Source organism: Myotis nattereri (assembly GCF_964212035.1).
Source record: "Myotis nattereri genome assembly, chromosome: 3".
NCBI lineage: Eukaryota > Metazoa > Chordata > Mammalia > Chiroptera > Vespertilionidae > Myotis > Myotis nattereri.
The window spans coordinates 162,618,248-162,632,300 of record NC_138077.1 but is presented as its reverse complement, the minus strand read 5'-3'; the positions used below and the strand labels follow the sequence as shown (position 1 = coordinate 162,632,300).

Sequence of the window (14,053 nt, the reverse complement as noted above, 5' to 3'; positions counted from 1 at the left end):
TTTGAGAGAAAGACAAGTCAGTTGGGAGGAAGCAAGGGAAATCAAAGAAATTTTAGAGGAAATGGCATTTAGCTTGAGTGTGTAAACATCTGTAGATTGGACAGAAGAGAATTCCTGGCTGAGGAAGTAATATGAACAAAGACTCAGAAGGAGCAGAAAACAAATACAGTTTGATTATACAACTGGGTTTATGAAGGCGAGAAATGGAAAATAACTAAATAAGACACCATCAGATTGAGAGGACCTTGAATGCCATATAAAGGGTTTGGTCTTTATTTTCTAGGTAAAAACAAGCCTTTGGAGGTTTTGGAGAAGTGAGTTAGAAGAAAAATGTGTTTCAAGATTCCTGAAGAAGAATGTATGGTGGTTGTAAATTGAACTTCCATAGGCAGGTTCCCCAAATAAAGCTCCTGAGCTCTCTTTCTTTTCCAGGCTGTTGATGTGCTGCTGCAGCATGGAGCTAATGTCAATGTTCAGGATGCGGTTTTCTTCACCCCATTGCACATTGCAGCATACTATGGGCATGAACAGGTAAGTATTTCCCAAGGCTGGGGGACCACCTGAGCGCTTTAGGCTTTCGTTGAACTGTTCTAGCTTCAAAGAAAAGATATTTAAGGTATTCTTTGAATTATTTTTCCATATTCTTATTAGCTGCATCCTTGAGGAAATTGTAGATCATTAGAAGCATCGCAGTTGCTGAGTTAATCATTTTTACTGGTTATTTTAGTAAACAAGGGAGGCTAAGAGCACATTGGTAGGTGTACAGCCACAGTCAGCCTGAGTTTGATAAATTCCTAGCTTTAATACCATGTGATCTTCAGTTTCTTCATCTAGATTCTAGAATGAGGAAAATATGAACAGAATCTACCTCAGAGGGTTGCTGTTATGATGAACTATTAAAGTGTTTGGCAAATGCTTAATAAATGTCACTGTGTTGATGCCAATGATGATATCAGTAAAACAAATCACAAAATCCTTTCCAGCAGTTCTCTGAAAAAAATAGATTATTCAGAAATTGCATTTCCCTTTTTCTATTGTCATGGGATATAGAAAGCTGAAAAACATCGCCTGAAATATGTTCTAGTTTCCAGAACCTGTGAATGTAACCTTCAAAGGCACTTTGCAAGTGTGGTCAAGATAAGGACCTTGAGATAAGAGATTATCCTGGACTATCCGGATGGTCCTGCTATAATCACAGGGAAGTAGGAAGTCAGAGTGACTAACAGGAGATGTGACAATGGAAGCAAGAGGTTACAGTCATGCAGGACGGGCCGCAAGCTGAGGAAGCCAGGCAGCCAACAGAAGCTGCAAAAGCAAGGAAATGAAAGCCTCCAGAGAGAGTGCAACCTTGAATTTAGACAGCTGACCTCTAGAACTATGAGAGAATAAACCTGGGTTGTTTTAATCCCATAAGTGTGGTAATTTGCTATCGTGACAATGGGAAACTGACACTGGAATAACCTAGATAAACAAAAAAACAATCACGAACAGTGCTTTAAATATATCATTTCCTTTAAACACGATTATATAACAAGCACATATTTATAACACTTGATATTCTGTAATAAAGTAATATGTCTAGAATGACTTAAAGTTTACAATGTACATTCATTTAATACATAATTTTATTTAACCTTCACGTCAATCTTGTGAACTTAAGATGTAAGTGAGCTCATACTATAGAATAGGCACTGTGATGAGACCTTTATGTGGATTTTTTTAAAAATTTAGCCACAACCTTGAACTTAGCTGTCATTTTCCCCTTCTTATGAATGCTGCACATGGCACCCACTCAGGTCAGGGAGCATGCCAGAGTTATGCAGCTAATAATAGAAAACCTGGAATAGGTATTCAGGCCTGTCTTATCCCAAAGCCCATATTCATTCTGGTGTACCAAAGAGTCTCTTGCTATTTCTCTTATACCAATGAACCAAATCATGAAGTCCAGGCAGTTCATCTAGTGTTCAAGTTAGAACCCAAGGACAAGTGCTCTACCACCAAAGTTCATTGATCTTCAACCTTAGCATATTGAAAATGTGGTGAAGGTCTGGGGCAAGGGGTGGGTGCAGACTAAAAGGGATAAGTGGGGAAAAAAGGGGACGTCTGTAATACTTTCAACAATAAAGATTAAAAAAAAAGACACAAATTTTACACATTGCTTTCAAACACTGCCCTTTAGCCATACTCAAAGAACTAAATAGAATCAAATAAAATGGAAGTATAAACATAATTGGGAAATCAAAACTGACACAATCTTTTGACATCCCACTTTCACTCTTCCTCATTATATATTCTAGATCACTAATCTGACTCCATTTTAGAGTAGGGTGATACCTTTTTACCGTTGTAGAGGTCATTCCACTGTATTGCCTGAGGATCCCAAGTTGAAAATCAAACTTACTTCTGTCCCTGTGCTGTTCTAGTCATTCTGCCCTTATTTTCTATTCTAGCTGGCATGTGCTTGGACACTCTCAGACCTGTGAAGTGTGACTATAGCCAGGGAAGACTTCTCATTTCACTGATGTGCTGCACATAGGGCACCGGAGTGCACTGGAGAGCTGGGCACTGAAAATGCTTTTGAAAGTACAGGGTCCAAAAGCCCAGGAGATGAAAAAATCCCATACTTTTCTGACTTCAGGCACAGGCAGCATATACACAACACATGTTATCTGTAGAGTAGTTCTCTTTGGATATTAACCTCATCACCCAGCAGAACTCTAAAGAGCTTTTATGCATGTTTGGTGTAGAGCTAAATTTGTTTACTTCCCCTGAATATATAGTCACAGACTTATACAATTATGCTAAAATGTGGATGGTCCTTTTACGATAAAGGACTCGCTTTCTGTATGCAAAGACAGCACATAAGTAATTTATGGATGCTACCATCATTTGCTAAAATATGCTGACGGGAGAATGGCCCATTCAATATATAAATGTGCCTGATGTGCCATGTTCCTTCCCATTTGTTTATTTACTTATTTTTAAGTAGAAGAGTAGATGTTTTGTACCAAGAGCAATATTTCCTAGGTATATAATAATACTGCTTAATAGACAATCGATTTTGAAGATAGTTTAAATCTGTCTATTATAAAGTCACATAATCAGAATTTATGGAGTCTGTGTAAGTGGAAATATCTGCTTAGGAGTGCAAGGTTCTTGAGATTAAACTTCTACTGCTCTTATTTCTCCTGAATTAAATATCGGTCTACCCATAAGCCAACAAAGGGACAAAGTATCCATGTTTCACATTGGTGCTCTCACTTCTGCCAACATTTATTAATAGGCACTTTTCTAAGTGCTTTATAAGTAATAAGTCATTTAATTTTTTCAACAACTCTATGAGATAGAACTATTATTATTCTTATCTTAGCAATGAAGAAACTGATCTTTCAAAAATGGAATAATTTATTTAAGGTGACATAACTAATAAAAAAAGTCTAAATTTTAGAACCTTTGTTGCTTACCCACTACACTTAATAGGAAGTTTCACCACATCCCAGTCAGCTAGCTAATATTTTTGCGTGGACTTTCTATCAAATATGTACCATATTCCTGAGAGGATTCTACCCAATACATGTTTATTTGATGCCATATAGAAAGTTGAAATAGTTTTAGAGCTTAAATTCACTGTTATGCTTACACCTCAGTGGTCAGGACAAGTGAGGGGTCCTCCCATAACTGTCATATTAAATAACTTACTTCTGGGGGTCACTGTGGTGACTGCTAAAATTCTCAGGGAAGGAGGCAACGTCAGGTTTAGAGAAATTATTTGGAAGATTCCTAAGTGAATATGTAAATAATTCTAATGAATCCCAATTACCTGAAACAGCCTCTGGCCAACTCCTGACTTGTTAAATACCTCGTCTCTCTCCATCCCTTTGGATGTGATCTCAGCATACTGGGGAAGATTCCCAGGGCTAGGGCAGCTATCTGTCATTTACAAAAAATCCAGAAAAGGACCCAGAAGTCCATTAGCAAGATGACCATGAGTGACCTATGAATGGAGGTGCTGTGAAAATCAAGAATCAAGGGAACACTACTAGCTCTAGCCAGAAGGAGACTTTCCAAAAAAATTTTCAGTAAATTATGGGTGAATTCAGAGAGGATTGTTTATATACAATGAAGACCCCGCCCTAAACATCTTGTTAGGTGATATAATAATAAATTCTTTATTTTTAGGCCAGCTGAGTTAGGATTTTCTGCTATTTTCAGGTAAAAATAACTTAAGAGACGGCCTAAATAATATGTCTTCTTCCATATTGCCAAAAGCTTTGCATGATTTTTTGACTTTTGATACTAATTTCAAATGAATGGATCCTTTAGATAACCCGCCTCCTTTTGAAATTTGGTGCTGATGTAAATGTAAGTGGTGAAGTTGGAGATCGGCCCCTGCACCTAGCAGCTGCAAAAGGATTCTTTAATATTGCAAAACTCTTAATGGAAGAAGGCAGCAAAGCAGATGGTAAGATTATATGTTTAGAAGACCTTTGCCCTCTTATTTACTGGAAAATATCTTAAAGAAGATTAATTCTGTCCTTATGCAATAATTTGTCCTGTAAGTCATAATTTATTATACTTAAAATATTAACTAAATCTATGTGTTCATTCTTCTTTATACATTTTAGCTCAATTCTTAATATATTAGGTGCTGCAGTTAAAAGTAGTGGGGTTGTCCTATTTGTTGGACAACAAATGATTCCTATTTGTTGTTATTCACTAATCTTTTCCTTTATTGAGATCAAGTTTATATACAGAAAATTTCTTAAATCTTAAGTGAATATTGACTTAACTGACTATTTACTTATGCAAACACCCATGTAAAAACCAGCCATGTCAAGTTATAGAATATTTTCATCTGGAAGGGTGAGCTCTGGAAATTTCCCTTGTGCCTCCTTCTGAGTAAATAGCTTTCACCACCAAAGGTAATCAATATTTTGACTTCTGTTGCCATAGGTTAGTTATTTTTCTGTTCTGGCAGTTAATAATTTTGTGACCACCTTCTTTTGATCAACATTATGATTTTGACTTTCATTTATATTGTTGCATGAATTATAGTTTGGAATTTAAAATAGTTGTTATTTTTCAATTATAGCGGATATACAATATTATATTAGTTTCAACATGTAAACAACATTAAATTAGTGTACAACATGTATATATGTATGTGTATATATGTATATATGTATATATGTATACACACATATATTTATGAGTGAAATTTCCAAATCAGAAGGTATGCACATGTTTAACGTTTGAAGAAATTTCAGTTTTCCAAAGTGTCAGTATCCCTTTTCACTCTCATATCAATATATGAGAGTTCTCTATATCTCCCCTAATATTTGATATTACTATTATTTTAAATGGAAATGAAATTAGAGTGTGATAAATTTTGGGGGAAATAGCTTTAGAAAATGACCTAAAGATTTTAGATGCAGTTAATAGAATAGAATTTCCTGCAACTTTATATTTTTTAAATTATAAAATGAGTTTTTGGAAAATTGATTGAAAGTAGAGCATGAAAAAAATTTCCTTTCTCTTTCTTTTTCTCTTCCTCATAAACTTTACTTTGACACAGATTCCCTCAGAGTTACATCTTGTCATTAAATTCTCTCAGGCAAATCCAACATTCTTTCACTGACCCCCAAGAGACCTAATTAAAAGCCCAGCTGTAAGAGCTGCTGGCCTTTGCAGCAGAAACGATGCACATTTATAAAAGGACAAGGTTGTCAAAGCTCTAGAACTTCCCGTTCCTTGGTCCCAAATTGAGACTGATATTCGGCTAATAAAGCTAACCAAAGTTTTCATTTACTCATAAGGAAAACACAGAGGCTCCCAGACACAGCGCTGAGGAGAGGCTAAGGAAGTTTCCAGTTCCCATGTTGGAAACAGAGCCATTTTATTTTGTAAAATCTAAGAAACCTAGTTTGTGTCATTTTCTATGAGCCGGTGTGCGATAACTTAGGCATCTTTATCGCATTAGCATAAACAACCGTGCTGCCCGGACGCAGGGCAGGCTGTCCCTGGAGCTTGTTAAGTAGTCTCTGGGGTTCTGTTAGCTTAGAATAGGCAGGGGTACACCTCTGTGAACCACTGAACACATAATTGTGTTTTTTGAAACCGCCTCACTCTTCCAAGGAGCCAGGAACTGCTCATTTTCCCCCTTTTATTGTCAATGCCTAACTGCTTTTTACTCATCTTCGTAACTCCAAAGCTCAGTGGTGTCAAAATGAGTGTCATTTATGATCAGCATGTCTCCAGAATCAAAGGACTCTTCTACAAAAGGTACTGAAATGTGTACTGCACCTGAATTCCCCCTACATCCCAGCCTCATGTGATATAATTATAAGCATTTTCTTTCTGATTGACACAAGCTCTACATGCCTCCTACTCAATCATTTAACAACTCGAGAGACAGCATGACTCAGATTTTTAAATATATTTTTTCAGATTATCTTTTAATACACACTTGATATTTAAGTCCCTTTTGCACTTCAACCAATTGCAAAGAATAAACCGGAAGATCTGTTATGGTGACGGACATTACACACTTATTATTTGCTAGTTCACTGATTCCAAAATGTAGCTAAGCCTCCAGTTGATCTATTTATTTACCACAGGATCTTCTCTATCATAAATGGACATAGGAGGAAGAATAAATGAATTACCCCCACAAGGAGCACAGTATGAAATCTGATACTTTCAGTATGTTTCCTTGGTAACAGAATGTCACAAATGAAAATAAATTTGGGTTACAAAATTAGCCAAAATGCAATTCTGAAAGTACCCTCTTCTGTTCAACATGGCTGGGAGGCTGACCTACTCAGTCATGTATCTTTTAAGTCTCCATCTTTTTTCTTATATCTCTCAGGGCAATGAAAAGGGATAAATGTAATGCTTATTGAATGAGATGGAAAAGGTCAAAATATTGTTGAACTCCCTAAGAAGAAAATGGTGATACATTCGTCACAATCTTTAAAATTCAGGATGTTTAAATTTGTTATCCTCTGACTGTTAAAATCTATAGTTCTTTTAACATGAAACTGAATATTGTAGAAAGTCATAAAATTTCTAGGACATGGTCAATAAGAGGAAGTATTTATTCTTTAAAGTATACCTTGTCAGAAATATTACACAGATTTATTATTGAAAATCTAAGACACACGTGGGAATTGCTTTAGAGAGCTAATAGTATGTGCTAATATTGCTGGTTAATATGAAATTTTTTGTTTTATCTTTAAGATCAAAAAACAGACATAAGCAAGTAATAACATCCATTCACCCATCCCTTTATCCAATCTTTCTTTCAAAAGACATTACTGAATACATATTCTCTTAAAAGTGGAGTAGACACTAAGTATTTTTCAAATAACAATGATTCACAAATATTGCTTTGCTTAAAATTTTACTTTATTTAAATATTTCAATAAGATGTTAAGTTAGAGAAAATAGAATATCATTCATATATCCAATTTCCTCAGAGAAGATAAAATAACATATACTTTTCTTATTCTTGCAAATTGGTCCAAGACAAAACTAAGTAAGTCACAATGACTGAAGCATAAATATAAGTGTATACATCTAAGCTCTGTACCTGATCCAGATTTCTCCAGACTTGTCCCTTTGGTTGGCATTTATATATTCTTTGATGGGAACAATATCTAGGCCATTACAGGTAATTCACCAAGTGGATAATCTACTTTGAAGTCTCTCAATTCAACTATAGAAGAATAATGTTGGGTGGGGCCAGGGATGGCCAAAGGCAAATTATGAATTAATAGAAGATTGTGCTTCATTCTGTTTTACAATGTCCCCTCTGGACCTCAAGAACTCTTATGTGACCTCCAGATGCTCTGGACTCCCTACTGTCCTCAGGCATCGACTCACAGTATTGACTTTCCCTGGCTTCCAACAGGATGTGAACAAAGGAAAAGTATCATAAAAAGGAAGATAATCAAAACAACTAGAAACACTCTTCTGAAGGAAGGACACCCTTCTGAGTCACTCATTAATAGAAAGGAATCAAAGATTTATTTTTCAGTAACAGCTTTGGGAGGAGGAGTTCAGTGATTTTGCTAAAGAATTTCCCTGTGGCTTAATATCTTGCAGGAAAATAAAATGAGAGTAATTATCTAAAAATATAGCAGCTACAAGGACTAAATTCATGTTCATTACATTTCAAATGGTGATTATAATATAATAACAGTACAGTAGTAATGAACTAGTACTTACACATTTTTAAATTAACTATTTTCTTCCCTTTTTTCCCCTGTCATTCATCATTAAATTTTTTCCCCTTTGATTCTTTTGGTTCTATGAACAATTTGTATATATATGAGGATTAATTGGGTTTGTTAAGGACTATCATTTTCTATCCTGAATAAAGCACTCTGTACATATTTTTAAATGGCTATAGACCAGTTGATTCAGTTATTTTAGTTTTAAAAATTATGCTAAAGCTAATCCAGAATTGGTGTTCAGTTATTATTACTTTAGTCCTGTAATTCTTGAAAATCCAACTAGCTTTTAAGTTATATGAGGGTATCAACTCTATGCATTTATAGCTTATTGGTCTTAGCACTTAGCAAATGTCTTGGAGGGAAATTAGTAAAAAGGAAGAGAAGACATTTTTATTAAGTGCCTAATATGTGATAGGCATCATGCTAGAAGCTTTCCAATTATGCTCTCCTTGAATCCTTTCAGCATCCCTGCAACAATTGTGTTATTACATCTATTGCTACTGAGAAGAAATCAATACATCTGACACCTGGCACAGTGCTGGTGCCTAGCGATCATTTCAGACTTGTTGAGCAATGAATAGGTATCAGTCAGGTCTTCTCATCTGCAAGCACTGGAAACTAACTTTTGCTAATTTATAAGAGGAGTATGTTAAGGATATCAAGCATAGTGCAGAACCTTCCCCAAGACAAGGTTGGAAAGCGAGGTCCGGAATCCTCATAGTGAAGAACGATATCCCAAATCACACTCCACAACTAGTCCTATGAAGATACACGGCCACCCTGCCTGGCACACACAGCACCACTTGCGGTTCTGGCACCAGCAATGCAGGGCACTGAGTCTGGGGCTGGATCACTCCTGCTGGAAACGGGCTGGCGCTGCTCCGCCAGTGCTGCATTGCCCAGATAGCTCCGCCAGTGCTGCGTTGCCCAGATAGCTTCGGCTCTGCGTTGTTCGTGTCATCAGCTCCAATGTCAGAGTCTCATATAAGGTGTGGGTTGGAAGAGCCTATAGGTAAGTGTCCAAGGGCACTATTGAGAGTGAAACGGTCACTATGAAACATTATGCTAGACTAACAGGCCTAAACCAGGACATATGGTCACCCTCTGCCAGTCCGGTTCCCTCCCTGCAAAGGAAACTTGGAAATATTTTCAGCTTCTATGATAGAACATGGTTTTGGCCTCTTTTCGTACAGGGAATTCACCAAATGTCAGAATAGGTTATAAGGCTGGGTGGGCCGAAGAGAAGGACAAATGCCCACTGCTGAGTGAGCAATTGAATGTTAAGTAACTGTCCACGGTAATGGGATTAATGAGGTCTGCCTCACTCTAAAGCTCATTGGTTTTTATCATACCTGGTCTGTATACCATAATGTGAACATTCTCAGTTAAGGGTACATCGGAACGTCCCAAACAGTGTTGTAAACATACTGAGAGCTAGGCCCCTCCCTAGCTTGTTAAACCGAAATCTCGGAAATGGTGCTCTGGCCAGGAGCTATAATTTTTAACATCCTCTAGAGGAGGAGAAAATCAATTTGAAAGGAGATACTCGTGGAATTAAAGCCATGAGCACCTTTTAGGTGCATATTAGTTTCCTGAACTATTCCATTGTGCAAGGTAGATTTGATTAGATGAGTTCCATAGAATTTATGGGAACTAGAAGAAAGCCTGCTTAATGTGGTAATAGGCAATAGAATATAATTATAACTTTTTAAATTGGTTGCACTTAATTTCCTTTATTATTATCATTAATTGGCAATTTCTAGGAGTCTCTCAGGCACTTAGGAAAAATCCCTGACACTACCCATGAGAAGGCTAAGGAACAAGGGCTTCCAGGTGACATACCTTTTTCTCTCGTTGATGACAGTGAATGCTCAGGACAATGAAGACCACGTCCCACTTCATTTCTGCTCTCGCTTTGGACACCATGATATAGTGAAGTTCCTGCTCCAGAGTGATTCAGAAGTCCAGCCTCACGTTGTTAATATCTATGGAGACACCCCTTTGCACCTGTGAGTATTATGTATAATGCTATAGGTCCTCCAGGTATTTGGCATGACCTATTTACTGTGATCAGAACATGTTCTTTAACCCTAGGGCATGCTACAATGGCAAATTTGAAGTCGCCAAGGAAATCATCCAAATATCAGGAACAGAAAGTCTGACTAAGGAAAACATCTTCAGTGAGACAGCTTTTCACAGGTAAATGAATATTTAAATACAATAGCCACTACACTTAGCGGACACCCTATGGCACCTGCAGTTGTGTACATACTGCAAGAACAAATAATGGCAGATGTTGCAATCAGAGAGCGAGAGCAGAGGGTGGGCGAGACAAGGATCCCAAACTATAAGCACAGAAGATAAGGTAGAGGCAGATGCTGCAGTTAGTACAACAGATGGGGCCTGTGCCAGATGCTGCATTCCTGGCAGCAGCCCCAAAGACAGGGACTGATGTTGCCAAGGCAACAGGCATATCAACATCTGTAAGCATATTGTTTCGTTTCCACTTCACTCCACAGAAAGCTGCCAAAAGGGGCAGTGCCCATCGTCCTCCTCCTGCAAGAATCTCATTACTGGAATTCATTAGCATTAAATGTGACACTTTTTTACTAAGCACATAAACCTTATGTGCAAATGTATCTCCCTATCTAAGACATCCATCTGTCAGCTATAAAAGCTTAGTCAGGGTGGCCAGTGAGAGAACTAGGAAGGCATTAGCTCCTTTCTAACCATCTATGAGAGTCCTTTACAATATGCTTTTTGCTCTAGAAAAGCATTCTGAAGGAGCAGCTGGATTTGGAATAGTTGCAACAAAGAAGGAAAGAAAGGAGGGAGAGGAGGAGAGAGGACAGGGAAAGGTAGCTAATAACTCAGAGCTATAACTTCCTAAAGTGTCCATAAGGAACAGATTTAAAACCTTCATTTTTAGCAGGTGACCATCCTATATAATAAAAGTGTAGTATGCAAATTGTCCACTCTATCAGGAGTTGTCCAGGAGTTTGACCAGAGGGCGGGGCAAGGGTGGGAGGCCCCAGCCAGCAGTTGGCAGCCACTAGGGACCCTACCACTGCATGAATTTCATGCACTTGTCCTCTAGTTTGGCTATAAAAATAAAAAGAGTAATTTTAATTTAGTAAAACTTGAATATAAGATAAGATACCTGCACATTTCAGATGTCTTGGCCAGTTTATAACCTCTAAAAAATAAACAAAATAAGCCTGGGACTCTATATTTGCGTAGTGTTTCTATTCCACTATTACAGTGGTAAATAATTAAATGAAGAGGCCCTTTTTCATACTGCACTAAAGTTAAGCTTGTGCTTCTGCATTAGGTATCAACCTGTCAAATTCCACTGGAGTTCCAGATTTTTCTTAGCAACCAAGAGTTCCAGGAAAAGGGAGGCAAAGAAAACTACCACTTATGGAGTGATTATATGCCGGATTATTTGTGTCTGTTATCTTATTTAAACCTCATAACTATTTTACACAGTTGGATTACCCTCTTTTACAGATGAGAAAAATAGAGGCTTAGAAAAGCTAAGTAACTTGCCAGAAATTCTTATGGCTAGAAAATCATGTAATAAATACCTTCCTAAAATCCTGTACTATTTTTTTATATATTCATGTTCTAGGACCAAAATATTTTGTCTGTTTTCTATACCCTCTGTAACAGAACATATTCAAGAACTTTTTGGATCCTACCTTCAGTTGAAATGGATCAGTAGGATCTGTCACTGAAGGGACAATTAGCAGAACTGATATGTACAGGTTCCTGGTGTTCCCTTTTCCCATAGGTCATGCTTGTTAAGCCTGATACCTCAGGCTAGTTTTCAAATCATTTTGCTACTCAGTGCACATAAATTGGAACCAACTCTAATCAGAAGATGATTGTCACTTCCAGAGGATTGCTTATCTGACAAGATTAGTGAAGTTGCGTTAAAAGTATGTTCAGTTGTTTTATTTTTGTGCAAGCCTGTGGCAATTAGAAATAACATGATGTTTTTATTCTAGTCATTTTAAGCATAAAGTAAACTTCCCTTTTACATGAGAAATTTACTCAATTCTGAATTATTCTATGTACAAATCACAGTGCTTTGTATATAGCAAGCACTCTATTTCTGTTATTGTTTTCATATGTATATTTAAACATACACATATGTATACACAGACATATAATATTATGGAAACTATTTATAATGCAACTAATCAATGCTGGTAAAGTCTATTGTAGTGAGATGGTAGCTTTTTATTCACTCAATTAATTATTCAAGAAAGATTAATTAAGAACCAGCCTTGTGTTGGTACAGTAGGAACATTAAGATGACAAGATTTCTTCTCTTCTTAAAAGAATTCTGTTGTAAGGTATCAAGGTAAGCAGAGGTACTCCTATAAACACCTCAGCATCTGGAGTAGCCTGGGTAAATCGAGGCTGTATTTATTTTCTAGGGTGGCCATAACAAAATGACACAGACTCTGTTGCTTGAAAACCAGATGTTTATTTTCTCACAGTTCTAGAAGCTGGAAGTCCAGATCAAGGCATCAGAGGGTTTGGTTTCCCCTGAAGTCTCTCTCCTTGCCTTGCAGATGGCCACTTTCCTCCTGTGCCATCACATGGTTGTCTTCTGTTTCTGTAACTGTGTATGAATCTCCCCTTCTTATTAGGATACCAGTCATATTAGGTTAGGACCCACTCTAATGGTTCAGTTTTTAACTTAATTACCTATTTAAATTATATGCCTTTAGATATGGTCACATTTTAAGGTTTTGTATGTTGGAGTGTCAGCATATTAATTTGAGGGGCATGCAATTCAGCCTACAACAAGAGCTTTTTATTTTTTTTATGGTATATTTTTTGCAGCGCTTGTACCTATGGCAAGAACATTGACCTGGTTAAATTTCTTCTTGACCAAAATGTTGTAAGCATCAACCACCAAGGAAGAGATGGGCACACAGGTAAGGCTGTGGTGAGAGCGTCACTAGTTTATGAAGCATATCCAAAACTGTCAAGAAAAGTAGTATGCTCAAGAAGAAAGGGGGCGGTGGGAGTGGTCCACCCCAGTGGGGAGGGATATTTTATCAATTACATCATTTAGAATTGAAGGTGCATGGTGATAACAAAAAGCACCATGTTTGAGTAGTTTCACTGTTGTGCTAAAGTATCTCCAGTCAATGAATTCCTTGTGCCCTGCACCAAAAACAGACAAACCACACTGCTCTCCCCTTGGTTGGATGATCGAGAAAAATACTTGATTGGGTCTTTGTTCTTTGATATATAAAAAGATGCCTACCTTTGTTCTTGGTAATTACAATGGATATAGGAATACTAGGAATTGTGCTAAACAAAAAGGCAGTCTATATAGAAGATCAACTAGAATAGTACACTTCTTTTGCCTAAAGTATATCTTATTTGCTCAATAATGGAATTAATTCGTTATCAAAGAAGTAATTCCTTCCTTTGTATCTCTGGCAACAAATCTATTATGTGGTAATGACTGTCTTTTGAAAATTGGGATTGTTTTCCTCTTTTTTCCTTTTGCACTTTCATTCTATTCTATTATAGGATTGCACTCTGCTTGCTACCATGGTCACATTCGCCTCGTTCAGTTCTTACTGGATAATGGAGCTGATATGAATCTAGTAGCCTGTGATCCCAGCAGGTCTAGTGGTGAAAAAGATGAGCAGACATGTTTGATGTGGGCTTATGAAAAAGGTATATTTTTCATCATTGCATCTCTCTAGTAATACATGGAACTGTGTGCATAGTTTATGGCATCAATAATTCTTTTTTTGCTTGTATGATTTGTACACTCCCATTTC

The 14,053-nt window shown here is 37.1% G+C and overlaps 1 protein-coding gene across 1 annotated transcript in view; it reads left to right on the top strand.

Annotated features, from left to right (window-relative positions):
• LOC308517138 (serine/threonine-protein kinase TNNI3K) overlaps positions 1-14,053 on the top strand; it is a 283,922-nt gene that overhangs the window by 73,225 nt on the left and 196,644 nt on the right. Inside the window, exons 6-11 of the mRNA XM_081088195.1 lie at positions 433-531; positions 4,324-4,462; positions 10,102-10,246; positions 10,332-10,436; positions 13,095-13,189; positions 13,797-13,946. Coding sequence (XP_080944321.1) covers positions 433-531; positions 4,324-4,462; positions 10,102-10,246; positions 10,332-10,436; positions 13,095-13,189; positions 13,797-13,946 — 733 coding nt within the window. The remainder of the gene's footprint in view (positions 1-432; positions 532-4,323; positions 4,463-10,101; positions 10,247-10,331; positions 10,437-13,094; positions 13,190-13,796; positions 13,947-14,053) is intronic.